We start from the raw sequence: 27,381 nt of genomic DNA, 5'->3' as shown, positions 1-27,381 counted from the left end.
TTAAACAGTGTCTGAGCACTAACCCAAACACACTTCTGTCCCTGTCAAGTGGAAAAATGTACTTTATAGGCACCAGCAGTGGTTAGAGAGGGGCTTTGCTGTGCCTGTTCATTAGTAGGCGTTGGGTTGCAGATCCAACCTCCCAGACCCTTCCCTGCAGCCTGAACAACGCCGCGGGAGCAGCAGGATCGGGAATGAATGTGCACGGCAGGGACAGACCCTGAGAACTCCAGCTCCTGCCTAATGAGATGGCTTAAAGATTTGGAGGGAGCACGTGCCTCTTGCTGTGGGATGGAGAGAACTGTCGCAGGACCCGATCCTGACAGTGCCGTCCAGCTGACCAGAGAGGACTTGGGGCAGTCCCGGAGGTTAGGACGAGACCTCACCTAGCGTCAGTGCTGAATATCACTTGGGTTTGGGTGACAACTGGGAACCCACGGGTAGCAAGAGAAACTGCGGACAGTGGGGATCGATCTCAGCGGTTCTTTTTTCTCACTCGGGAGTCGTGATGCAGCCTTTGACCTTCGTGAGATCTGTCACGGAGTCCCTCAGCAGTGGGGGAGGCAAAGGTCCAGCACTGCTTCTGGTCCACAGCAGCAGTAGGAGAGATGGTTCTGGCTGCATTCCTCCATCGATTGTCTCCAAAGGCTTGCTGTGGTGGGTGTGCAGCTCCAGGGAGGGCCTGGGCCGTGACATTTCTTCCTCAGAAGCTTTCTGATGCCAGCCATTGTGCAGAAGCTCTGTATGAGGGCACGACGGGTCTGGTTTGCACCTGTAGCTTCCTTCAGGACCCAAGATCCCCCTCGGCCAAAGGGGTTTAAAACCTTCGTGGTTTTGGAAATGTCTGCTCCGGCGGCTCCCAGAACTGCTCTGAGCTTTATGGTGGCATCCTCAGTGCATTTGCAGGGAGTGCACAATGATTCAGACAGGTGGTTTCAGCAGGTAGTGCTACAACATTTTCAGGGAAAGAGGAGAAGATGGCAAATAATTCAACAGATCCTGTGTGATATTCCAGAGTACCTGTATTTGAAGATGAAAATGCTAAATGGGGCCAAAAAATCATAACACAGAAACTTCTCGTGGTTTTGGAGACAGCAGAAGACTTGGGGGAGGCAGAACTTTGCATTTAGTCTCTGATCCGTGCAGAAGTGATTTTGAATGTTGATGCTGTAGGTCTTTAGGGGTGTTGATCAGTGGCATGAAGCCTGAACAGAGCCCAATCATTAACGGTGTACCCCAGGGGCCAGTACTGGCTCTAACCCTCTTCATGAGTGACCTGGATGTTAGGGGCATGGTGCACCCTCGGCAAGTTTGCTGATGATCCCACACTGGGAACAGTGGCTGAGACACCATTCCTCATCCAGACACTGCTTCTCCTCCCTGGGGAGTTCCCTGACTAGCTCCCTCCCGGCCTCCTTTATTGCCCTGTGGGTTCTCCTGCTGTGGGGGGAAATCCGCTCCCCAAGCACCGTTTGTAAAAGAGAAGAGAAATCTCTTCCCCGCCCCTCTCGCTGTCTTCTCCCAACTAAGACGGGCTCTGTGATGGCAGGAGCAGTGCTTCTGCAAGGGCATGGTCACACGCCCAGGGCATGCTCCCAGCTTGCAGCAGTCTCCCACTGGCTGCTCTGCAGGATCAGCTAGAAGTCAAACACGACGCAGGTTTTGCAAATCAAAGAAACGGGAGGTATGCAACCCCCTCGTTCCCTTGCTTTCCTTCCTCTGCTTTTACTTGATCTTTACAATGGAGAAACCAAACCAACAGAATCAGTCACGCTTCTGCGCAGAACTGGGAGGAGTATCTGAGAGAGCAGGAGATGGCGCTGCCACCCAGAGGGACCTCAACAGGCTGGAGAAAGGGGCTGACGGGAACCTCCCGAACTTCAGCCAAGGGACATGTCAAATGCTGCCCCGGGAGAGGAACGGCCCCAGGCCCCAGGACATGCTGAGGGTGCCCGGCTGGAAAGCAGCTCTGCAGAGAAGGCCCTGGGGGTCCTGGTGGACACCACGTTGAACTTGAGCCAGCAAAGGCGGCCGAGGGTGTCCTGGGCTGTATGAGGAGGAGCATTGTCAGCAGGTCGAGGGAGGGGATCAGCACCGCTGAGGCCTCCCCTGGAGGCCTGTGTCCAGTGCTGGGCTCCCCAGGACAAGAGAGACGGGCACAGACTGGAGGGAGTCCAGCGAAGGGCCACCAAGATGGGGAAGGGACTGGAGCAGCTCTCCAGGGAGGAGGGGCAGAGAGAGCTGGGACCGTTCAGCCTGGAGCAGAGAAGGCTCGGGGGATCGTCTCCAGAGATGGAAATATCCAAAGGGAGGGAACAAAGGAGATGGAGCCTGGCTCTTCTCAGTGGTGCCCAGGCTCCGTCCGGCTCAGGGTGGCCCTCCTTCAGCAAGGGCTTGGACCAGATGACCTCCAGATCACCTCCAGAGGTCCCTGCCAACCTCAACCACCACCACCACCACCAGGCACTGCCCAAAAGGGGCCTGGGCAAAGGCAGAGGCCTGAAGCACGCTGCCGGACGGGCTCTGCATCACAAGGTCTGTGTCTGAGGCTGGGGGAGGAGGTTCTGGGTCCCTGGAGAGCCCTGTGATGACACCAGAGAGTCACAGTCACCCCATGACGTCACTTGCAGTGGGCACCCATACACGCCAGCGTGGTGTACTGCCAGCGGCACACGAGACGTTGAGTCCTGTGGGCAGCACCCGAGCCGTCGAGTCCTGCCAACAGCACACCAGCCATCGTGACCTGCCAGCGGCCGAGGAGCCGCTGAGGAGCCGCCGAGACCCACCAGCGGTACCCATCAAGTCCCGCCAGCAGCAGAGGACAGGACACCAAGTCCCAGCAGCAGCACTGGAGGCGTCCAGGCGTGAGCCGGCGGTGCCGGGAGCCGCCAGGAGCTCCCGGTGGGGGGACACCTGCCCCATCTGCTTGGGTCCCCTTGAAGACCCTGCTGGCGTGGACCCGTGCTGGCATGCCTTCTGCCACGCCTGCATCCAGCGCTGGGCTGCCATGGCCCTCGCTGCCACCTGCCCGCTCTGCCGGCAGCCCATCGCGGCCATCCGCCGCCTGAGGGTGGACGACGACCATGCCGGGGTGGCCCGCAGTCCCCACGGCCGGTTCCATCCCTACGCGGGGCCGTGGCGGCGGGGGCGGCAGAGGCAGCAGCGGCAGCGACACCCCGGAGGCCCCCGGCGCCGGAGCCTCTCTGCCGAGCGTGGGGAGCGCAGCCCCCCCGTGCCCCGCCAGCGTGTCCGGAGCCTGTCCTGGGAGTGGGACAGCGACGGGCGCAGCCGGCTCCGCTCCCCGCCGGAGACCCGCGAAGACGCATCGTGGCTGCGGAGGGTCCGGGAGGAAGAGCCGGGCTCAGGGGACCACGTGCACCACCTCCCCTGGCTCCGCCCCTGAGCGGGGCTGCTGGGCCCCCCGGGGTCCCTCTCAAATAAAGTCACCAGTGTTGCAGAGAGAGGGGCCACGCCTGGTTTCTACACACCGCTTTGCTCGTCCCCGAGGGGATGCATCCCTGGAAGGGGAAGGAGAAAGGGAGAAAGGGAAAGGGAAAGTCCCCTGGGACTCTTCCAAGCAGATCCCCAGAGGGGACCAGTGTCTGCTCTCCTGAAGGCCAGGGCGAGGAAAGAGGTTGAGATGGAGGTTTGGGGGAGACGCCTCTCCTCTCCTCGCCTCTCCTCTCCTCTCCGGCACCCCCCTGTGTGCTGGGATCCCACGGGAGGCTCTCTGGGCTGGGGGAGGCAGCCCCAGCACAGCCACCAGCTGCCTGTGCTGCCTGCGGGAGAAGCGGCCCCAGCCGGGATGTTCCTCGTGTTCAGGGAGTCTCTTCTTCAGGGAAATCTGGAGCCCTTCCTCGCTCCTCTCCAGCTGGGGAGCACTCCGGGGCATCCCCAAGAGCTGTGCAGTGGCAGCGTGCCCCAAAGGGCACCAGACCCTCGGTGTCACCCCGCTCCATCCCCTCCTGCAGACCGGATGGCTGGGGAGCTCCCTGCGTTGGGGCCGAGCTGCTGCCCACACCTGCCTGCTGCCTTGGCAGACCTTGCTGCCCAGTGAGCAGACCCAAATGTTGGGGTTGAGAGTTTTGGTGGCTGCGTCTGCCCCAGCAAGGGCAGCCGAGCATGAGGTGAGGCTGCTTGGAGCATCCACGGCCTCTCAGTGCCTTCTGGGCCCTGGAGATGGATGCAAAGACAAAAATCTCATGGAGATTTAGATCAGAAAATGCTGGCAAGCAGGAGGTGGCTCTGTTGTACTTCCCAAAGACTCCTTCTGAGCAGCATCCTCTCATTGGATCTCCCACTGCCCAGTACCTGCCCTCTGTGCTGGCCACTGCAAAACCCTTCCTCTGCCCCAAAACCGGGCTTGGCCGTGTGCCAAGCAGGTGCTGTGACCATTATCCGCTGGCCCAAGGAGTGGGATGAGGCTTGGAGCCAAGCCACTGAGCCACTATTTCCAGGACTGGCGCCAGGGATGCTGGGAGGGGCCATGCCTGCTTTCCTCTGCACCTGTTCACTCGCCCTGGTGGGATGCACCCCTGGTCCTGCCCGGGGAAGGGCTGGTGGCCATGGTGCCTCCACCACAGATGCCTTCTTTCCTCCCAGTGCTGGCCTCCATCTCCACTGGCATCAATTCAGGAAAGGCCCTTGGAAGGAGGCATCCTTCACGGGAACTCCTCACAGAAACGGACCCAAATGATGCCTTGGGGCATGGGGGGAAGATGTGGGAGGGACCTCCTTCCTCTTCCTCAGGGGTTGGTACTTGGACCAGCACTGTTTAACATCTTTGTCGGCAACACGGACAGTGGCATCGAGTGCACCCTCAGCGAGTTTGCCAATGACACCGAGCTGTGCGATGGGTTGACACGCTGGAGGAAGGGATGCCATCCAGAGGGACCTGGAGAGGTGGGACCGTGCAAACCGCATGAAGTTCACCAAGGCCAAGGGCAAGGTCCTGCACGTGGGTCAGTGCAATCCCAAGCACAACTACAGGCTGGGTGGAGAATGGATGGAGAGCAGGCCCTGAGGAGAAGGACTTGGGGTCTTGATTGATGAAAAGCTCAACATGAGCTGACGACATGCACTTGCAGCCCAGAAAGCCACCCGTGTCCCGGGCTGCGTGTCCAGCAGCGTGAGCAGCAGGTCGAGGGAGGGGATTCTGCCCCTCTGCTCCGCTCTGGTGAGACCCCCCTGCAGTGCTGCATCCAGCTCGGGGGTCCCCAGGACAAGAAGGACATGGAGCTGTTGGAGCGAGTCCAGAGGAGGCCACGGAGATGATGCGAGGGCTGGAGCACCTCTGCTCTGGAGATCTCAGGCTGAGAGAGTTGGGGTGGTTCAGCCTGGAGAAGAGAAGGCTGAGGGGAGACCTTAGAGCCCCTTCCAGTCCCTGCAGGGGCTCCAGGAGAGCTGGAGAGGGGCTGGTGACAAGGGCAGGGAGTGACAGGCCAAGGGGAATGGCCTGAAGCTGCAGGAGGGGAGATGGAGATGGGATGTGAGGCAGAAATCCTTCCCTGTGAGGGTGCTGAGGCCCTGGCCCAGGGTGCCCAGAGAAGCTGTGGCTGCCCCTGGCTCCCTGGCAGTGTTCAAGGCCAGGTTGGATGGGGCTTTGGGCAACCTGGGCTAGTGGAGGGTGTCCCTGCCCATGGCAGGGGTGGCACTGGATGGGCTGTGAGGTCCCTTCCCACCCAAACCAGTCTGTGATTCTGTGATTTCCCTGGCAGACCAGGGCACGTGTCCTCCCTCACCTGGTCATTTAAGCACCTTCCCATCCAAGGACGGACGTGTCCTCCCCGCTCTGCAGTCCACCGCACTGTACAGCTTCCAGCACCCGCAGCAGCAGCAGCCACGCCGGGGCAGCACCGCGACGGCTTCTGGGAGGACCGAGCCCCGGCAGGAGAGGGGGCTCCCGCAGAGCCGGGGTCACTGCCAGGAGAGACCCAGAGCGGGGGGCTGATCCCAGCGGAGGCTCCACGGCGTTGGCAGGAGGTTTGCTGCTCTTTGGCAGCAAAAAGCATTCTGGTTCACAAACATCAATCCGGCTGAATTTGACCTTGGGCACGGGACGTGTGTGCGGGCACAGCCCCCGGAGAGCGGCCGGAGTCCTTCATGCTCTAACCTTGTTCCTCCCGCTGTCGCAAACAGACGTTAACTTGCCAGGATTTGCTTTCAGCCTTGCTGGGTTTTAGCTGAGCTTTTAGGAGCAGTGGGAACCACCCCAGCACTCTGGCTCCACATGGGTCCCACTGGGCCATGGTGGTTTTGGCATATGCAAAAATGAAATAAAAGCCACGGTCTCCAGAGAGCTAGCCAGCCGAGAGCGGATGAACACTCACATTAACGAGTAATTAATGCGCAGTTCTGGCTTCAGTTCTTTTGGCAGTGCAGAGTTAATTACAACTGAACTGCAAAGCATCGCACATGGATTTTATTTACTGCTTTATTAGTGTCATGTGTTCTTCCAGCAAAATGTCTCAGCTGTTTGCTCTTGTTCAAGGAAACCAGAAGAACTCATTGCATAGATGGCCCGTGCTAACTTACGTGCTTCGGCTGGGAAGCGAGCTAAAGGATGCGATTGCACCACCGCGTTTTCCTTTGGACCCTACTTGGTTGTTCGACGCGTTGCTCCAGCACCTCAGCCCATCGCAACGTGCAGGGGGGCACAGGGCTTTAGCCCCAGACTGGTCTGAGAACCAGCGACATCTCTCTTCCCGGCTCTCTCCCCATGCTGCCCCGTGATGTTCTACAGCGAAAGCCATCGGGGATGGCTGCGGCCCAGCACTGCAGGACCCTCAGCTCGCTCCGAGCCGCAGTGGCCCTGGCTGCCTGGCATACCTGCTGCTGAACCACCACTGGCCAAATCTGCTGCAGCACCCACTGCCTCGGCTGCCTTCCTGGCCTGGCGCTGCTGCTTAGCACGTTCCCCGAGCAAGATGAATGCTGCGTTTGTTAAGCGAATTCTGTGGCAGATGCAAGTTAAGTGGCTGCAAATCCAGGGGAGAAGCTGGTTCGTTTAGGGCACCGAGCATAACGGGAGGAGGAGAGCACCTGAAACGGGGAGGTGGGACGCACCAGCCGAAGGGCGTGTAGTGCCCGTGGTGTGACAGGGACGTTCCTCACCGGGGGCTTGTGGTATGAAGATTCACAGCTGGCCTGCGCTGACCGAGGCGGGAGGCTGGGATGCGAAGCGTGGAATTACAAGGGTAAATATTTATTCATGCGCGTGAGGGGTCCAAGCCAAATTGGGGCAACCGAATGTGGTTTTATACAGGGTCCTTATACCCTTCAGACGGTCAGGTACAACACGATCAGACTAATCGCTAACGCCCACGCTACCGGTTGCTAATCACAACGAAACTTTGCAAACCCGCTCTATTTCTGCAGCGTTCTTGCCGCTCGTCTATCGATCCAGGCGCCCCTGGCGTCAGTCTTGCTGGAGTTACTGGTCGGTGACAGCAGGCGATGCCGGGAGGGTTTCAAGGACGTGTCAGCGGGGCTGGGATGCTGGCGTTACCTGGGCCGACTGGGGTATCCCTTATCCTTCACAGACCGCTCTAAGCTTCCCAGAAGCGAAGTCCTTCTTTCCAGGGCCGGGCTGTCCTTTCGTTTGTTTTACTTCAGCACAAACAATACCAAAGTCTCCAGTAAAATTCCACTACCTCATCACCTCACAGTGTATAATTAATATATAAAAATAAAGTTAATATACTTCCATACCGTGAAGACTGATGGAAACTGATATTTAGGGAAGGGATTTTTTTTCATCACACTTGCCAAACCTGCGACACACCCGAGCCTCCATCAGAGCCGCCGGGCTGCCGCTCCTTTCTGACAGCATCCGTGTCCCACGGCCCCGCCATCCCCTGAGCATCCCCTGCTCCCAACATCTGCCAAGAGGGGCTCAGGTGATGGTGTCTCACCTCGCGTGGGGCCGACTGCAGCGGGAGGCTGTGCGCTTGGAGGCTGCGGGTGGAAATCGCCGCTGCGGGCAGCGGGGAGCATGACTCAGCCGCTCGAGCGAACTCGGGGCTTGCCTGGGCGCTGCAGCTTCTCAGCAGGGACCGCTTCCGCAGCCTGATTTGTTGGGAGGCTGCCAGCCGCTCTGCCATCTCCTCCTCTCTGCAGGCAGCTCGCAGGCGGCTCTGCCCTATGCTCTGCTCGTCGTCTGTGTCTCCAGTGACAAAATGACCCGCTGGAGGAGAGGGACACGGCACTGAATCCCTGTGACTGGCATGGAGCAGAGGAGCTGGTGATGCGGCCGGAGGATGCTGCGGGGAGGAAGGTACAGGCAGCCTCGTTGACCGCCGTGCCGGTGGAGGGGCAGGGGGGTGGGCACGGTCCCTAGGCAGTGCTCAGCGCCCGCGGTCAGGGCTTTGCACCCGATGGGTGCTGTGCGCGCCCTGTGCAGCCGAGAGGTGCCCCAACCTCTGGGACAGGCTGCCAGGGGGTGCCAAGCCGGGGAGGGGGTGGGGAGGGAGCAGAGGCTCTGCCCTTGGCCCCGGAGCCCTTAAGGACAGATATTCCGGGTGGTTTATCAGCACGGCTGTTCACTCCAGGATGCCTGTGGAGGATCCTTCCTGCATGGGCTTACAAGCTGCTTGCGGCCATGCCCCAAACCCCCACCGGCCTGTCCACTCAAGGTGGGGCTGGGAATAAGAATTAAGGGTGCATTTGACCTTATTTAGACAGCTCTTGCTCAAGCAATTAGATCTGTCCTGGGTTGTGCTGCTGCAGAAAGCCAGCCTGCCAAAATCTGGCTCCTAAGGTTGGAGGGGCTGCATGCTTCCCGGAGGCAGCCAGGGAGGGGGGGCTGACAAAAAGGCCCACGGGTCCTGCTTGCAGCAGCGCTGAGCTGGGGAAAGGAGCCATGAAGGAAATACAGCGGGAGCCATGATTTTGCTCCACCGCTCCTTGTCCCCCATAAGGGCCCCCCACCCTTGGGTGTGATGCAGAAAGGCAGCCAAAATCCTCCTTAAACCCAGGCATGCCGTCCCCACAGCTTCGCCAGCACCGTACCTGCGTGCTGCGCTTCCTCCATTACCTAATCACCGCTCCTTGAGAGGTCACCATTCCCCTTTGGGCTCTGGAGACACCCAGGAGCTTTTCCATCTTTGCTTCAGCAGCTCTCCGGTCTCAGCAGCTCCGCAATGAGGGCTGCGAGTGTTTGGGAGGGCTCAGGAGTTTTGCAGCCCCTGCTGTGCAGCATGCCGGCGTGCACCTCGGGTTTACCTCTGGGCTCTTAGAGGACCTTTGCAGGGGGCACGAGACCCCCCCCAGCGGAGGAGTGCCCCATCCCTGCAGCCGGCATGGTGACACAGATTCTCCATGCAGGGCCATGCTTGGGCTGCTCACACAAGAGACCTGGTTTCTGCTCTGCCTGCTGCCAGAAATGTCCCAGCTGCCTGCGGCAGAGAGCGAGCAAGGAGAGCTGCAGGCTGGTGGACGGCCAGGCAACGGAGCAGGCAGACGAACAGGCAGCGGAGCAGGCAGACAGACAGGCAGCAGAGCAGGCAGGCCAGCAGCTGTGCTGGTGGGCAGAGCGCGGCAGGGTCAGTTTTCGGAGGCTGAGAGGCTGCCCGGAGAAGCATGGTGCATGCTGAGGCTGGTTCACCACCCACGTGGCCCCTGTGTCGGGACCACAGCAAGGGTCCGGCGGGTTTCCCGTGGACATCTCTCCACCCAGGGAATGATGGACAGGACGCTCCAGTGCTTTAAGTCCATGGGTGTCCTTCTTCTCTGCTGCACTCAGGATGGAGATGTTCGGGACCTCCCAGCCTAGGAACAGGAGAGAAGAGGCCAAGCGGGGCAAGACTCAGCAGCCATGGCCACGCGTGGCCGGCACACCAAGGTGCTCCCCTCTGAACTGAACAAGGTGTGCCCTGAGAGAGCAGACGACCCCGCCACGCACCCCAGGAAGATGAGCGACTTCGAGGTGGTCCCCAACCTCCAGCAGAGCAGTAGCAGCATCTCGAAGAGCAGGCGGAAGGCACATTTCCCCACCGGCAGCAATGAAAAGGCAAGTTCAGGAGGTGCTGGGAGACGGGGCGGTTGGCCACACATGACAGAAGAGCGTTAATGAGTTATCTGGTGACACATCTGTGGGGAATCTTGGGCTCGGGGGAGCATTAATAACAGATCACTTCAGTTTTAGGGACATACAGAAAACCTCAAACATCTGTGGTTCCTGTCCAGCATTCATACCTCCTCTCCTTGGAGTACGCTTGGCTTTGTCCTTGCAGACAGCGATGGAGCTCTCTTCCTTCACATCAAAAAAAGCACCCAAATGTGCTCCAGGCAGTGGGGTGTCTGGCCCTTGGCATAACTTCTGGCCCTTTGCAGAAACCCTGACCCCTTGCAGAAACCCTGACCCCTTGCTGCTTTTCCTGCTCCCTCAGGAAAATCTCATCTCGTGGATTCCTGAAAACATCCGGAAGAAAGTGTGCACCTACTTTGTTGAAAGCTCCCAGACATCAGATTCTGGGTGAGTCAGACGTCCCTCATTCCCCTCCCCTGCCAGGAAAGCAGCAGGAGAGTTTAGTGACAAAGCTACAGCACCAGAAAAATCCCACCTTTCTGTCAAGGGAGCTGGTGTCGAGGGGATTCACAAATTCCTTTTTGACTGGTTCTTCACCCTGCTGTGTGTCACTGCGTGGCAGATATCCCGTGTCCCAGTGAGGAACCTTCCCGATGCTTTCGCATGCAGTCATTTCCATCCCTACTTCATCCAGAGCAGCCTTAATATTTCTGCCCTAAACCTCTAAAGGTGGAAATACCAATTTTTTTGCTAAATTTTCCCCCAAACAATGCCTTTGTTTCTGCACAAGTTCTGAGCTGGGTGGGAGATGCCAGTGCCTGTGGTGTTCTTCATGAACACTGGGCTGAGGCAGGTGGCCCGGCTGGGCTTTGCCGTCTGGGTTTAGCTTGGTCTCGGCAAAGTTGGCGGTGTGTGTTTCAGGCGGATCATGTGCGAGTGCGGCTACCTCAGGGAACAGCACCTGGAAGATGCTGCCAAACCTCCCATCTTCCTGGGGAAGGAATGGGACCCCAGCAGGCACATCCAGGAAATGCCAACGGATGCCTTCGGCGATATCCACTTCACAGGCCTGGGACAGAAGATGGGGAAGGTGATCTGGTTTTCCTGTCTGTCGTGCACAGTGTTCAGGTCTTGCCGTGGCAGATGAAATGCGAGTATTTCCCTCCTGAGTGAGAGGAGGTTAGGAAAGCGTGGAGATGCCCCAAAGGCAATGCTGACCAAGTGGAGGAGAGGGGGTGGGACAGGACCCCTCCTCTCTCCCAGCCCTGTGCCTAGTCCCCTTCTGAAACCATGAGACTGATCTTCATGCTCTAAGGCCCACGCTTCAAGGAGTGGCTGTTCTCTGTCCTCGTCCTTAAGTTCGTCTTGGGAATGCTTGGTCCCAGGGAAGCGAATGGGAACGGGGTCATGCACAAAGACCTGGGGCAGCAGCAACAAGACTCTGGCAGGAAGTGGCGTGGGAAGCCCCTGGTTCTTCGCTGGGACAGCAGAAATTGTAGTGGAGGTGCCCTGTTACCCTGACCACGTTGGTTTTACCCAAAACATGTGTATGCTCCCTTTTTCACAGTACGTGCGTGTCTCCTCGGATACCCCTCCACGGGTCATCTACCACCTCATGACACAGCACTGGGGCCTCGATCCACCCAACCTGCTCATCTCAGTCACCGGGGGAGCCAAAAACTTCATCATGAAGCCAAGGCTGAAGAACATCTTCCGGCAAGGGCTAGTCAAAGTGGCCCAGACCACTGGTAAGAGATGCAGAGGGTCTCCCTGCGATTGCAGTGGGAGGGGAGTCTGTCGTCTGGCCATGTTCAGTGATTATTTGGATGCTGTGGAGATGCCGAGCTGGCCCAGGAGGCCTGTAGTTCCCTATCTGGACTACCATCACCAGGGATGGACTGTCCATGCTCAATCGCTGCAAACAGGCTGGACTGAGAGATGCAGCGCTGTGCTGAAGAAGGCATCTCCTGTGCTGCCAGGGCTTGATGTAGTGGGCAGGGAAGACATCTTCTGGGGGATGGAGCATCTCTGAGGACCAGGTGTTCCTGCAGCCTTACAGGGGATGCTAGGAGATTGCTGTGAGCAGTGCCTCTCCCTTCCCAAGCCCCTCTCTGACCTCCAGGGGCCTGGATCATCACAGGGGGGTCCCATGCTGGTGTGATGAAACAGGTGGGAGAGGCAGTGCGAGACTTCATCCTGAGCTGCAGCCACAAGGAGGGCGAGATTGTCACCATTGGCATAGCCACCTGGGGGACCGTGTACAACCGGGAGAGCCTCATCTGCCCCATGGTGAGCCAGGCAAAGTTGGAGATGCATTTGCTTTGCCTATGCCTGGACTGCCGGGGATGTTCTGCCAAGGACCGTGGTGGGAACGGGTGCTTCGAGATGTGCCGGTGCCTGGCAGCCCTGGTAAAACCCAGCCGCACCAGAAGAAGCGATGGTCCCGGGTTGATGTTTGCTGAGAAGCCCCTCTACCCTACCCAGTGTGTTGCGTGGGTGCTGAGCTTGTCCTGGGAGGACCTGGAGCAGAGACAGAGGAGCATGGGGCAAGGCTGACGTGAGGACTGCAGGGAGGGCTGGGACAGCTGCTTGGCCAGACTGTCCTCACATGCTGGCCAGTTCTTGTCCCACATGCTGGTTGCTTTGGGCATCTGGTGCTCCTCTGCAGCCCTGCCAGGCTTCTCCCAGCGTCTCTCCTCCTGCACCTTACAGGGTGGATTTCCAGCTGAGTACATACTGGATGAGGAGAACCAAGGCAGCCTGTCATGCCTGGACAGCAACCACTCCCACTTCATCCTGGTGGACGATGGGACCCACGGGAGGTACGGGGTGGAAATCCCCCTGAGGACCAGACTGGAGAAGTTCATTTCAGAGCAGACCAAGGTGAAAGGAGGTAACGCAACACATAGCCAGGCCTGAGGCAGGGGAGGGCACAAGGCGGGATGGGTCATCAGTGGGTAAGGGGTGCCCATACTGGCCTCCGGTGAGAGGGGAGGCTGTGGCTTCCCTGGAGGATCCAGGCAAGGGGTTTGAGAGGGTTATCATGATAAATGGGGAACCTGGTTCCTCAGTGACACAAATTAAAGTCTTTCTCTGCCAGCTGCTCGACTTATGGGATGACCAAGGGGGTTCCCAAACCTTGTGATGCTGAGCTGGTCAGGGACAGTCGTTTCTCCCAAAGGGCAAGACTTCCAAGGGGGCTTCCAGGCGGTGTCTTCTTCCTGTGCAAATGGTCTTCTATTCTAACACATGCGCACACATGCTCCAGCAGCACAACTGCCAGGAGATTGTCTTCCCTCTCTCCTGGAGCCCAGCATGTCAGGGGCAGTGCTCCCCCCTTGCCTTTCACACCCCACCGCTCAGAGGGGACCCCATTCAGCTGCATGGGGGGCTGCCCCACAGGGAGGTGACCCTGGGCTCTGCTTCCCCACAGGCGTGGCCATCAAGATCCCCATCGTGTGTGTGGTGCTGGAAGGAGGCCCCGGGACACTTGACGTAAGGAACTGCTCCTGCCCGCTCCCAGCAGAGCTGAGAGGGGCGATGGTGGGAGGGGGAAGCTCCTTGCCCGCGGAGCTGCTCTCCGGTGTCGGTGCCACCGTGGTGCCATGCTACCTGAAATGCAGCCGGGTGGGAGTGCTGCGGAGCAGCGGTGTGGGTCTTGGGCTCAGAGAGGGTCTGCTGGCCTCTGGGTGGGGTTAGGACCAGCCTCCTTGCTCTGTTACAGACCATCTACAATGCCATCACCAACGGGACCCCCTGTGTGATTGTGGAAGGGTCTGGGCGTGTGGCTGATGTCATCGCACAGGTGGCCAGCCTGCCTGTGCCCAAGATAACCATTGCCTTGATCCAGAAGAAGCTGAGCATGTTCTTCCACGACACCTATGAGCACTTCACTGAGGGCAAGCTGGTGGAGTGGACCAAGAAGGTGAGCCTCTTACAGGCAGACAGCTCCTCTAGCTGAGCTTGTGGAGATCAAAGGGGTCCCCAGTGGTCCTTGCCAATGAGCAGCAAGGCTTCCAGCGTGAAGTTTAAGGCCTGTCTTCCACCATCCATCCATCCATCCATCCATCCATCCATCCATCCATCTATCTCCCCCCAGCCATGCTCAGCATTGTCCTGGTGGGCACCCCAAGGGCTCGAGCTCTGCTCCTCCACTACCTGCTCCCTTTGGCAGAGAGGTACCATCTGGGACCAACCAGCTGGGCTAGGAGACACAGCATGGGAGATCTGCAGGCAACCTGAAGGGAGCAAGGAATTGCCCCACACAGGACAGGGGGCTGCAGGAAGCGGCGGGGAGGAGATGCTGCTGCTGATTTCTTGCTCATGGCTCTCCTTGTAGATCCAAGACATAGTGCGGAGCCGGCAGCTCCTGACCATTTTCAGAGAGGGCAAATATGGCCAGCAGGACGTGGATGTGGCCATCCTCCAGGCCCTGTTCAAAGGTGAGGGGTGGGGACCTGCTTGGGAGGATGGGGCAAGATGAATGGGACGCAAGTCACCTCCTGCAGCTGCTTGACTTATGGGGTCACCAAAGGGGTCCCCAAACCTTGTGATGCTGAGCTGATTGGGGAGAGATGTTTCTCCCAAAGGGACAAGCCTTCAAGGGGTCTTCCAGGTGGTATCTTCTCACTGCGTAAATGATCCTCTGTTCTAACACATGCACTTCACATGCAGCATCCCGAAACCAGGACCACTTTGGTCATGAGAACTGGGACCACCAGCTCAAGTTAGCTGTGGCCTGGAACAGAGTGGACATTGCTCGGAGTGAGATCTTCACGGACGACCACGAGTGGAAGGTAAGGGAGTACCTGTGCTGCTTGTCTGGTCAGGCTTACAGCTGGTCAGGTCCCACTTGAGGACTGTAGATACTGAAGGCACCGTTCACCTTGGCTGTGCCTACGGAGATTTTTTGAGGGCATTTCTCCTGGACCCTGAACTCCCACCACATTGTCAGGGGCTCTTAATCTGTCCTGTCTTTCAAAAGTGTGCTCACACACCCAAAGTAGAAGTGAGCACACCCTGCAATTCATTGCTTGCAAAGGTCCTATTTGGCTTATAATTGTTTACAAAGGTGATCGATTGGTATTTTGTTCAAAACCGATTGTCTTTTAAAGACAATCCAGCAACCTAGAGCCAAAATACCTCTTGCCAGCTCTGCCCTGTGGTCGCTGCTCATGCCACCTTGTCAAATGGCAACTCATCTCTAAACTCATCTCGCCCAGCCTGGTGCGTCCCTGCTCAAACTTTACTGCAGAGTGGGGCTGGGAGCAGCACGACCCAACTCTGCCATCCCACGCCTGATCCAGCTGTTAAGAAGTGGAAGCTGAGCGGGGGTTTCTGCCGTTTCCGCTGGGTCTGTGGGACTTGGAAGGGATTTTCCTATTTTGTTCAACAGCTTGGGTTCCCCCAGCTCACATAGCTTTTGTGGAACTGGGAAGAGCCGGTGGGAACCAGGATCCTGAAGAGAAAATATTTGATGGTGTGAAAATGCACATCCTGAACAAGATCCACACCTCTGTTGGGAAGGCAGGACGAGGCAGGGTCTCGGATTAGCTGATGCAGGCCAGGGCTGTTACAGGTGCTGAGACCGCTGTGGCTGGTATGAAACGCTGAGGTCGAAACCAAGCTGTGGTGGAAAGTCAGCAGGTACCTTCCTGCCAGGACAAACACCCACCCCCTTACCCACGGGCCTTGCTTTCACTTCTGAGCACATGTCAAGGTTGCCTTGGAAAGGAAAACCCCGCAACGGCTGACCAGGGCGAGCACTGGGAGCAGCCAGTCTCCCCGGGGCTGAGATCCAGCTGGCAGCACCGCAATCCTTCAGCTGAAGAGTTGTGCACGGGGGACAAGCCCGTGAGGTTCATTTGTATGGTGCATCCCCATGAGCTGGGGAAAGAGGGTCTACTCTTTACCCCAACCCATCCCTCCACCCAGCATCCAAGGGAGCAGAGGGTTTCGCTGCCAGGGGAGAGGGCATATGAACCCAGAAGTGTGTCTCTGGGGGACGTCCCACAAGTCCCAGTGCCTGCCAGCTGCTCTCTCACACCCAGAAGCTCTTTGCGTGCTCAGGGATAAAATCTTCCCCCCATCTGAGTGAGGAGCATGGTGGGGTGCTGCTCTGGGGTCCTGGAGACCCTCACCTCTGCCTCTGGCCTGCCAGCCCACAGATCTCCACCCCGTGATGGCAGCTGCCCTGATCTCCAACAAGCCAGAGTTTGTGAAGCTGTTTCTGGAGCAGGGAGTGCGTCTCAAGGACTTTGTCACCTGGGACACCCTGGTTTACCTCTACGACAACATGGCACCATCCTGCCTGTTCCACAGCAAGTTACAGAAGGTCCTGCTGGAGGAGAGAGAGCATGCAGCTGGCTCCAAAATGCCAAGAATCCAACTGCACCATGTCTCCCAGGTGCTGCGGGAGCTCCTGGGCTGCTCCACACAGCCTCTCTACCCCAAGCCCAAGCACACAGAGCGGCCCCGGCTCTCCGTCCCCGTCCCGCACATCAAGCTGAATGTACGCATCTCCAGGTTACGTGGTGGCAGGGTTGCATTAGGGAGGGGGACGCTGGCTCAGGAAACCACCCTGGAGGTTGCAGCTGGGTCTCTGTCCTCTTGCCTGCTCAATTATCCCACTTAAAGCCCCTTAAAGCCCTGCCCACATCATCTGCCCCACATTCAAGGTGCGACTCCCTCCCTCCTATGCTCGCAGCGACACGCTGCTGCGCGACTCAGGTGGGCACCCAGTGGGGTGGGTGCACTGGGCAGGATGGTCCTGGCCCTAGAAAAACTGCCGTCTCCAGGATGAGTCGAGTCTTGGCCACCCCGCTGTCTGCAGCAAAGATCTTTCTATGGGTGGTGGAGGCGGGCAGCCGGGGTTCGGGGGTGGCTTTGTGCTGAGGGGCTGTCTGCTGTCTGCACACCTTGCAGGTTCAGGGGTCAAGTCTCCGGTCCCTCTACAAGCGCTCTGCCGGCCGAGTCACCTTCACCATGGACCCAGTCCGCGACCTGCTTATCTGGGCTGTGGTCCAGAACTGCAAGGAGCTGGCAGAAATCATCTGGGCCCAGGTATCACAGCTGTCGGTCCCAGCCAAGAGGCTCAGATGGAGCCGAACCGCCCAGCCCCAAGAGGAGAGATGACACCTGCTGGCATCTGGGGCATCAGGCGAGCCTGACCCCCAGCCAAATGCAAGCCAGCTAGCGAGCCTGTGGACACGTGATGTCCATCCCCAGACACACACCATGATGCCAGATCCCTCCCTTCCCAGCCAAAACGTGGGCTGTGGGCAGAGGTGATGTGCTGGGCCAGAAGTGTGAGGGCTCAGCACACCGCAGGCAGGACACGGGGCACGGCAGCTGGGGTAGAGAAGGCTTCCACCCATAAGCAGCATCCCCAGGCAAGAGGCAGTGTAGCTGGCGGTGTGGTGACCGTGCCGTGCAGAGCCGTGGAGTCACACCATCCTGTCACCCAAGGCTTCCCATGATGAGAGCAGGGTTGTCCCCGGGTTCCTGGTGGCACTGGGTTACCTGCTGCCCCACACCCAGAGGGGAGCACAGCTCAGCCCCGGTCCCCTTGGGATACCCTCCTTCCCTCCCGTGGGAGCCATGGAGGGCTTGGCAGGACTGCTGGGACTTGCAGGGTAGGGCACAGAGCCCCACGCTCTCTCTGGCCTCTTCTGCTCCAGAGCCAGGACTGCATGGCGGCCGCGCTGGCCTGCAGCAAAATCCTGAAGGAGCTTGCCAAGGAGGAGGAAGACACCGACACCACTGATGACATGCTGGCCCTGGCCGAGCAGTTCGAGCACAAGGCGATCGGTGAGCGGGAGGGGACCAGCAACCCAGAACTGCTCTCGCGCCCTGCAGGGCTGGCTAGCTTTGCCCAGGAGGTGTCTGGGGGTGATGGAGGTGGTGGTGGTGCCGAACGAGGGTCCCCTCGTCACGGTCAGGGTGGTGGTGCTGCGAGGGCTGTGCCCGGGTGGTGGTGGGAGCACAGAGGTGGTGCGATGTCCGGTTCCTGCTGCAAAGGGTGACTCTGTGGGCGCCTTGCCAAGCACCAAGCTGGCCCTGGAGCTCAGCCTTGTCTCCCTGGTCCCTGCCTGGCCAGGCGTGTTCACAGACTGCTACCGCAAGGACGAAGAGAGAGCCCAGAAGCTCCTCACCCGCGTCTCTGAGGCCTGGGGGAAGACAACCTGTCTTCAGTTGGCATTGGAGGCCAAGAACATGAATTTTGTGTCCCATGGGGGTGTCCAGGTGGGTTCCCATCAGTGGTGCTTGGAGGGGAAGTGCCCAAGTGTCCCCTGCCCCAGATCCAGGGCTCCCTGTTGGCAGCGGTGGAGCTCTGCCCTGCAGCCCCACTCTGACGGGGGGAGCTTCTGCAGCCAGTGCTCCTCTTCCTCCCTCCTCACAGGCCTTTCTAACCAAAGTCTGGTGGGGGAAGATGTGTGTGGACAACGGGCTTTGGCGGGTGATCGCGTGCATGCTGTTCTTCCCACTTCTCTACACCAGCCTCATCACCTTCAGGTACTGCTTGCAGCCGGGGCATGCGTCCACCAAGCCTGGCTGGGAGAAGCTGCTATGGCATCTCCCTGGGCAGCTGATCCCTGCTTCCACCCCTGCTCCCCGCAGGGAGAAGAGGCTGCAGCCCGTGGGCTGCCTGACGCGCCTCCGAGCCTTCTTCACAGCACCTGTCGTCATCTTCCACATGAACATCCTCTCTTACTTCACCTTCCTCCTGCTCTTCGCCTATGTCCTGATGGTTGACTTCCAACCGTTGCCGTCCTGGTGGGAGTACCTCATCTACTTCTGGCTCTTCTCCCTGGTGTGCGAGGAGACCCGCCAGGTACGGGGCAGGCAGAGCAGAGGCTGGGAGGTGAGAGGAGGGAGAGACACCCCTCTGGGTGCTCCTGGAAGGTCCTGTCTAGCTCATGTCCCCATGCTGCTTCTCAGTCACTGTCCCTTCAGAGAGGTCCCAGCATGAGGGACTGCCTGATCCCCCTGTCTCTGAGGCCAGAGAGTCTCCTTGGCTGTGTCTGGCCCGGCCCCGGGTACTTGCAGAAAGACATGCTGTTTTGAGTAGAAAATGTCAGGAGGTGGAGGGAACACCTCCTTCCTTGGGCATTCATTCCCAGAAGCATTTCCAGGCTTTGCTTGACATTTGATTTCTTTCCACTTTCGCTTCAACATCGCAGTGCCTTTCTGCACCATGTCTCAGCTATCTCTCCCCATGCTCCTTCCACGCCCCTGTAGAAAACCCTGTAGGCTCAGGTTAACTTTGGGTGAGCAAGAGGGTCCAGTGATGGCCAGGCAGGTCTGTGCGGTGCCTTCACAAGGCACACGAGTATCTCACAAGGCTTTCACTGAAATACCAACCCCTCTTCTGCTCCCAACAGCTGTTGTATGATCCAGATGGGTTTGGCATTGTGAAAATGGCTTCCCTCTACTTCAAGGACTTCTGGAACAAGTTGGATATCTGCGCCATCCTGGTCTTTATCACAGGGCTGACTTGCAGGTGAGTTGCAGAGCCTCTTGCCTGGCAGCACACCGGCTCCGGCCGCAGCTGTAGGCTACCAAACTAGCGTGAGAATTGTGCGGGTTTTTTTTTAATTGCAATTTCTTCTTCCAAAGGCCAATGAAGATTTTTTTGTGGTCGTGTGATTAATTCTGACCCATTTACTGCTGCTTTTAGGAGAGAGGTTTTTCGTGCCGCAACTCTCACCCAGCACTCTGGAGAAGCTCACTGACATTGCAGAAACGTAATGCTGTGAGATCAGAAAAAAAACCCCACACTGGTGGCACTGAGATGTTTCCTTTCCTCTCTTCTGTGCCCAGGCTGATCCCGTCAACTTTATATCCCGGACGCATCATACTGTCACTGGCTTTTATCATTTTCTGCCTGCGTCTGATGCACATTTTCACCGTCAGTAAAACGCTGGGGCCCAAGATCATCATAGTGAAGCGCATGGTGAGAGCTCCCCTCCATCCTGCCAGGGTGATCAGCTGGAGCAGCCGGGTGCCTGCATGGGATGGATGTGCCACCCATGTCATCCTACCCTGGAGTGGGCTTTGCTCCAGGACACGATTTTGCTTCCCCTCTGTCTTTGCAGTTGAAGGATGTCTTCTTCTTCCTCTTCCTGCTAGCAGTGTGGGTGGTGTCCTTTGGGGTCGCCAAGCAGGCCATCCTGATCCACAATGAGGAACGTGTGGAGTGGCTTTTCCGTGGCGTGGTCTACCACTCCTACCTGACCATCTTCGGGCAGATTCCCTCCTACATCGACGGTAAGGGGCGCTGGCCTGTGACAGTGCGTTGCATGAGCAGGGTGGCTGTGACAAGGCTGAGGGTACCAAGCTCCTGCCGCAGTCTGACTAGCTCCTGCCGTGTTGGCCCGTGGAGGTCCTGCACTGGGCTCCTCTGCAAGCACAACGTAAGGCCAAGAGGGAGCAATGGCAGGGCGAGGGGATGGAGCACGTTGGGAGAGTTGCCACCAATGCAAACCCAGGGACTGCCCGTGTTCAAGAGAGCACACTAGCAAAGGCACGAGCCAATCCAGCTCAGTGCCACAGCTGCAAAGCTGGTAGCAGGGAGCAGAGCACCTGGGATGATGCAGATCGAGGTCAAATCCCTGCCCGGTGCTAAGCTCCCTTGATGCTGTCTGCTTTCAGAGAGCACAATTTGCTCCCTGAGACACCGCGAGGTTTGGCCGCAGCAGAGTCACGCCATGCTCTCTTGCAGGGGTCAACTTCAACATTGACCAGTGCAGCCCCAATGGGACCGACCCATACAAGCCCAAGTGCCCAGAGACAAACGAGGACAACAAGAAACCCATCTTCCCAGAGTGGCTGACGGTCATCTTACTGTGCCTGTACCTGCTCTTCACCAACATCCTCCTCCTCAACCTCCTCATCGCCATGTTCAAGTGAGTTTGACCTGGCCCTGTGGTCCTGACAGTGAGTCGAGCTGGCTTTGCTTGCGGGCTTGGCCACGGCCCCGCACACTGAGAAAGCACAAGGAGGGTCCTGGGGCACATGCTGACCAGAGCACAGGGGTGCTTTTCTGGGGGGGTTATAGATCTGGTGGAAGTAGGGGGTGCAGGCCAGGGCTGATCGGGGAGACGGGCAGGAGCTGGGGCACCACACAGACATGATGTGCCTCTTCATCCCCATGGCACGGCTGACACCTGGGCTCTGCCCCAGCTACACCTTCCAGCAGGTCCAGGAGCACACGGACCAGATCTGGAAGTTCCAGCGTCACGACCTGATCGAGGAATACCACGGCCGCCCACCCGCCCCTCCACCCTTCATCCTCCTCAACCACCTGCAGATCCTGGTCCGGCGAGGCTTGCTCCGCAGGCCGGCCACACGCCACAAACAGCTCAGTGAGGACCAGCATCATCCCTCCTGCCCTTTGCCCCCTCCCCGGGGCACAGCACCATGCACCAAGGCACGAGGCTTGGTGTCTGGGCTGTGGTACTGGGGTTTGGGATGCCCAGGGACCTGACAGCACTACTGTCCCCTTCCTCTGGCAGAAGAGAAGCTGGAGAAGAATGAAGAAGCTGCCCTCCTTTCTTGGGAGATGTATCTGAAGGAGAACTACCTGCAGCACCAGCAGTGCAAGGAGAAGCAGAACACAGAGCAGAAGATCCGAGATATTGCACAGAGGTACCAGCACTCCCGAGACAGGGACATCCTTCTGTCCTCCAGTGTCCTGGGCAGGGAAGAGTTGGGATTAGTACAGGGGTGGCTGCTGAGGGGGTTTCTCTCTGCGCTGTCCCTCCAGGGTTGATGTACTGGCAGAGCTGCTGGACTTGGACCGGGTGAAGAGGACAGGGCTGGTGGAGCAGAGATTGGTCTCTCTGGAAGAGCAGGTGAGGCAAAAGCTGAGAAACTACCTAAGAAAGGTGGAGTTTTCCAGGGGCTGAGTCAACTGAAGCACAAGAGAAAGCCCATCTGAATCAATGCCCCTCCAAACAGTTTGAGTTTCCTTCCCAAAACAATAGCATCCGAGAGGAAAAGGTTTATGGGAAATGTTCTGTTTGACTCCACCGTGAACAGGATGAAGGTGGGAAGTGGTGGGATGAGCCCCTGCCTCCACTGATCACCCGAGCAGTTAGATCTGACCCAGCTCTTCTCCTTGGCCTGAGAGGACCCTCCAGACCTTCTGGAGGTGGGGCACTCCCTGCTCCCTCCCCGTGAAGCTGTTCCACAGCCTGCACGAGCAGTGGGGTGCCCGGGGAGCCGGACCGGGCCCTGGCATCTCCCCTCTGAGACGGCCGCAGCATGGCTTGCTGTTTCCACTTCCATTTCCACCTGCTTTGGAAAAAACTGTTTTTCCCTGGAGGCGGTTCCCAAGCCGAGCATCAGGGCACAGCAAGGATCGCTGCCAGGAGCCAGGGGCAGCAGTGCTTCTGCCGGGGCCGTGTCCTGCAGCACTCGAGCAAGGGAGCGCGGGGGGCAGCGGGGATCCGGGGGAGCTGACCCTCTCCTGTCCCACGCAGGTGCATCAGAGCGCCCAGGCCCTGAGGTGGATAATGCAGGCGCTGCAGGGCAACGGCTTCGGCTCAGGCGAGGACATGCCACCTGTGGGTAAGCAGAGCCCGTCTCCACCCCAGCAGCACCGGGGAAACCCGGAGCCCTGCGCTGGCACCCGCGGGGCTGCGGACCAGAGCTGAGCAGCCCCTCGCACCTCTCTGTTAAGCAGCAAGGTAGAGGCAGAGGGTCTGGGGGGTTTGGGGGCTCTGCGAGGCCGTCCAGCCCCTTCTGCAGCCATTCCCACCCTCCACTCCAGAGCCCTTCCTGGAGCCCACGGCTGAGGCTTTGCAGTGTGGCATCCCCGGGGGCGTTCCTCCGGGGCCTGCTGGAAGGGATGCCGGGGGCCAGGCCCCCAGGGGATACCAGCATCCCCATGGAGAGACCCAGCCAGCCCCCTCAGCAGAGCCACAGTCCACAGCACTGGACTCAGCACCCTGCTTTGTGGGGCTTCGCTGTCTGTGTCTGCCTCGCAGGCTCCAGCAAAGCCTCGGAGATGAAAGAGGTTGACCTGGAGGGGAAACCCGAGGAGAGCCAGCAGTCATACCACGTGCTTGCTCGAAACCTCCTGTACCCGGGGTCTCACACCCGCCGCTTCCCTGTGCCGGATGAGAAGGTGCCCTGGGAGGTAGGAGCTGTGACCCTGGGCAGCAGGGCTGGGAGGGGGACCGTGGGGTGAGAAGAGGAACAGACCCATCATCCCACCCATGTTGCACTTGGGAGCTGCTGTGTTTCCCAGCCCTGGGACAAGTGGCTTCCTGGAGCAGCTGCTCCAAGGCCCTTCCAGGGACAAGGAGAGGTGAACGGGCATTGTTCCTGCTGGGATCCGCAGTGCCAGGGATGCTTGGGGATGCTCGGCTGGGAGACAGAGGGGACGAACACTCACATCCGCATTTCCTGAATCAGGGCTGGCTCAGGGTCAGGGACAGGATCTGGCACTGGCTTCCACGCGGGCATGAGTGAGAGGCACCAGCCCTCTGGCTGAGACCCTGAGCTCAGCCCCCGAGCAGGGCCCGGAGCCCGGCGTGCCTTGGGGAATGATGCCAAGAGCCATGCAGAGGAAGGGACTGGGGCAGAAAGTGTCCCTGGGGGTCCCAGCCCCTGCCTGCCCCCAGAGCAGGGACACAAGGGGGGCCTGACATAGCCACGTGCTCTCCAGGTGGACTTCCCGCTCTACGACCCTCCCGCCTACTCGGCCGACCACAAGGACGTGGCCATGCAGGACCCGTTCAGCCCGTGAGTGTCCCCCATGGCTCCCCGCTCCTCTGTCCCTTCCCCTGGGTGGCACAGCCAGCCGTCCCTGCCGGGCTGCCTCCTGCCCCCCAGCTCCTTGGAGTCTCTCCTGAAGATCAACTACAACACCATGGACGGGCTGATCGACCGGCAGAGCTTCCACGGCCTCTACGCTGTGCAGGATGGGCTGCCACTGTGAGTGCATTCGCCATGGGTCGGACGGGCTGTGGGAGCTGGGCAGGCAAAGCACCAGGGAGACGGAGAATCCAGGGGGGCTGGGTGCATCCATCCCCTTCCCGCTTCCCTACGGCTGATAGTGGGGCAGGGATAATGGCATGCATTGTCCTCAGGGCTGTCCCCCCACTCAAAAAATCCCCAGCACCCCAGGAGAGGTGCATTGCAGTAGTGAGAAATTTGGGGAAGAGGTACAGGGACGGGGAGCGCAGAGGGAGCCCGGCACCATCCCAGCCCGCTCACGCTCTCCCTGCCAGGAACCCCATGGGCAGGACGGGGCTGCGAGGCCGCGGGAGGCTGCACTGCTTTGGGCCCAACCATGCCCTGCACCCCATCGTGACCCGGTGAGTGCATGGGGACAGGGAGGTGTCCCTGCTCTGGGAATGGAAAAGGGGGCACGAAGTCATCTCGGAGAGACTGGGACCTGGCAAAACCCACCGCTGCCCGTTCAACCACTGCTGGGCAGGGGGTGCTGAGCCCAGCTGCGGCATGACAGGGGCCTCTCTCACAGCTGGAGGAGGAATTTGGATGGGTCCATCATAAGGAAGACTCTGAAGAAGATGCTGGAAGTCTTGGTAGCCCAGTACCCACTGTCGGATGTCTGGGCTCTGCCTGGGGTAAGAGCAGGTGGAAGCCAACTGGCGCAGGAGGGTCTGGGGAGATGGGGCTGGCCCAGCCCGATGGCCGGGTGCCCTGTGGAAAAGGGAGAAACACAGGTGGCTATCACAGCCTGGTCCAAGGGGGTACCTCTGCCCCTCCCGCAGAGCATCCATCGTGACATAAGCATAGCATCCTTTGTCAGAGAGGTCCAGACATTGAACCAGGCAAATTCAGACCCATGCTTGGGCACAGCTGAGGACTTCTGGCAGAGTGGGAGGGAGGGAGACACCACCGCTGCTTGCTCCCCCCACCAGAGCTTGTGGCATCTTCTGCTATGGTGGCAACTGCCTGACGGCCAGGCTGGTGGCAGCAAGGGTGGCTGGGCTGATGGCAGGCCCTAGGGCTGACATCTGCTTTGGTACAGGGGTCACTGGAGCCGGGTGAAATGCTGCCTCTGAAGCTCAAGTGGATCCTGCGCCGGGAGTTCTGGCCCCAGTTCCAGAACTTGTTGAAACAAGGCACTGAGGTGGGGGGCACGCAGAGGCATCACCCTGGCACAGGGGCACGTGGGTGTCATGGTGGTACAGGGGCACGCGGGTGTCACGGCGGTACAGGCACATGGGGACATCGGCACAGTGCAGGGACACGCGGACATCATGGTGGTACGGGGACGGGGTGCATCACGCATTGGCCACTGCTCCCACCAGGGGAGGTGGGGACACATAACGGCCTCGCACCGTGCAGGGTCCGGGTGGCAGCCCCAAGACCCCCACGGTGGGCTGCACACACCGGTCTGGGTTGCTCTCCATGGCTGCGGTTGCTCTCCTTGGCTCCAGCGGCAGTGGGAGCAGGGGCTGGTCTCCAGCAGGGCCGAGGAGTTGAGGGGCGATGCCCCACCACCTCCGGGGCCTCTCGGTGCCTGCAGAGAGGTGGCGAGGGCTCTGCTCACGTGGCACTCCTTCACCGTGTGCAGATACACAAGGGGTACCTTGACGACCCCCGCAACACAGATAACGCCTGGGTGGAGACAGTCGCCGTCAGCGTGCACTTTGACAACCAGAATGATGTGGAGATGAAGCGGCTGAATTCGGTACGGGCCCCTCGCCTCTGCAGCTCCCTGACCTGGCTATCAGGGCAGGGGACCCAGATCTCCAGACCCAGATCTCACCCTCATCAGCAGAGTGCTTCTCCAGCTGCATGCAGTGGAGGAAGAACATGGGGATGAACATGGGGTGGCACAGCACCGGGGTCCCCAAAAAGAAAGGGCAGGAGTCTGGGGACTGGAGGTGCTGCTGAGCATGGCTGGCACAGCCCTCGTCAGCAGCATATATGTGATGTCTCTGGTCCTCTTCCAGTTCCTCCAGGGCTGCGACCCGGAGCTGTGCATCCGCTGGCAGGTGCTAGACAAGAGGATCCCTCTGCACGCCAACCACAAGGAGCTCCTGCACAAGGCCTCAACCCTCCTTGGCGCCTACTACTGAGTCCTCAAGCACAGGCCAGGGCTCTTGCTGTCCCGGAGCAGGTTCTGGTTGGGACCTGCAGCTCTACCACAGCTCACCTGTGAGACCACGGGCAGCTACTGGAGTCTAGGTACTTTGGTTGCCTCTGTGAATGTACATTGCAGGTCTCTGGGAGGAAAACTGTCCCCTCCCCAGCAGCAGGAGGCAGGGGCTGCCTGGGCAGTGCCTACGCAGCATCCCGGTCACCTGAGCCACCACACTCGGCCCCAGCTTGTCTCTCGGTGCTTCCACATCAGCCACAGCACTAGCCTGGGGCTTGGGCCAAGCAGAGCCACAGGGCTGTTCCTGCAAGGTGTTCCTTCTCGCAGCTCCCACCTGCTCTTTGCTTTGGTGTGGGCCCTGGGGACTTGCCAGCCCTGGCTACCCCACCACCCAGGCTGTCCATCGGGCACCTCTACTCCCCTGCTCCTGCCCTGCGCCCCAACAGCTCCACCGCCACAGCTCCCAGAGGACTGGTCTGGAGAGGGCTTGGGGTCTTCTGCACCTAAAGCTCCTGACTGCCCTACGAGCCGCTCCTGTGGCAGCTGTCCCCATATCTCCGGTTGCCTCAGACCCAACAACATGGTCCTGAGCTGTGATCCAGCACTTCTGAAGGTGTGAGCAGCTCTTGGCTTATATACCTATGGTTTCATAGCTCTGCACAGGTCCATCCCTCATGTCCCATACTGTTACGTGATCCTGCTGGTATGCTGAGCACCACCTTGAACTCTTCTTTCTGCCTGAGCCAAGGCACCAGCTAAATGTCCCCTGCCTGCCCCCATCCCCTTGCGCACATGGATGGGAAGGGGCCGCTTGCTGGGACCCAGGCGATCCACACTCTGTGGTCCCTTGGGCAGGTAAGGACAGGAGAGAGGACATCAGTGTGTCCATCCCAGACATCTCTGCTCTCTTCACTCACCTTTTCTGTTGCCTGCCGTGGGGAGTACAAGGCACAGTGGAGACATTTCTCAATAGCCTAGATCAGCCCCACGGTGGCCTATCATGCCTGGGACTGCTCCGGGAGGGATTTCGGTTCCCCCACCCTCTCCGAGTGGATCAGACACTGGCCAGCCAGGGCTGTTCTTCCCACACTGGTGCCCACCACAGCACAACTGCAGTTTCACCAGTGATGCACTGGGGCTTGTGGAGGGGGTTGTCAGACTGGTGATTTAGTCAACCCAGCTCAATAAACCATGTATTAAATAACTAATGGCTCATGGTCTGTTGTGGCTGTTTAATCAGGGGCCATTCCTGGAGGCCCTGCTTGGAGCA

General features: G+C 59.2%; 1 protein-coding gene across 3 annotated transcripts; it reads left to right on the top strand.

The window, feature by feature from the left end:
- Positions 1 to 7,957: 7,957 nt before the first annotated feature.
- On the top strand, positions 7,958 to 27,312 carry TRPM2 (transient receptor potential cation channel subfamily M member 2). 3 transcript variants are annotated; one of them, XM_054835863.1, is made up of 33 exons: positions 7,959 to 8,275; positions 9,743 to 10,009; positions 10,389 to 10,474; positions 10,949 to 11,117; positions 11,595 to 11,775; positions 12,150 to 12,316; positions 12,740 to 12,920; positions 13,461 to 13,522; positions 13,752 to 13,952; positions 14,367 to 14,469; positions 14,702 to 14,823; positions 16,188 to 16,538; positions 16,952 to 17,089; positions 17,707 to 17,836; positions 18,126 to 18,271; positions 18,429 to 18,541; positions 18,647 to 18,860; positions 19,411 to 19,529; positions 19,850 to 19,982; positions 20,125 to 20,296; positions 20,751 to 20,934; positions 21,212 to 21,393; positions 21,544 to 21,676; positions 21,795 to 21,882; positions 22,513 to 22,600; positions 23,020 to 23,171; positions 23,703 to 23,779; positions 23,870 to 23,971; positions 24,268 to 24,354; positions 24,522 to 24,627; positions 25,035 to 25,136; positions 25,584 to 25,700; positions 25,966 to 27,312. In XM_054835863.1, exons 2-33 carry the CDS (start codon positions 9,815 to 9,817, stop codon positions 26,089 to 26,091), a joined length of 4,527 nt encoding a protein of 1,508 aa, XP_054691838.1. In that variant the 5' UTR covers positions 7,959 to 8,275; positions 9,743 to 9,814; the 3' UTR covers positions 26,092 to 27,312. The 3 variants fall into 3 exon arrangements, with proteins under 3 accessions (XP_054691837.1, XP_054691838.1, XP_054691839.1); XM_054835862.1 differs by having other exon boundaries at positions 7,958 to 8,275; positions 18,429 to 18,860; XM_054835864.1 differs by lacking the exon at positions 16,188 to 16,538.
- Positions 27,313 to 27,381: the final 69 nt, after the last annotated feature.

The sequence above is a fragment of the Grus americana genome, chromosome 9 (assembly GCF_028858705.1).
Source record: "Grus americana isolate bGruAme1 chromosome 9, bGruAme1.mat, whole genome shotgun sequence".
Lineage (NCBI taxonomy): Eukaryota > Metazoa > Chordata > Aves > Gruiformes > Gruidae > Grus > Grus americana.
This window is presented reverse-complemented; position numbering and strand designations above follow the sequence as displayed.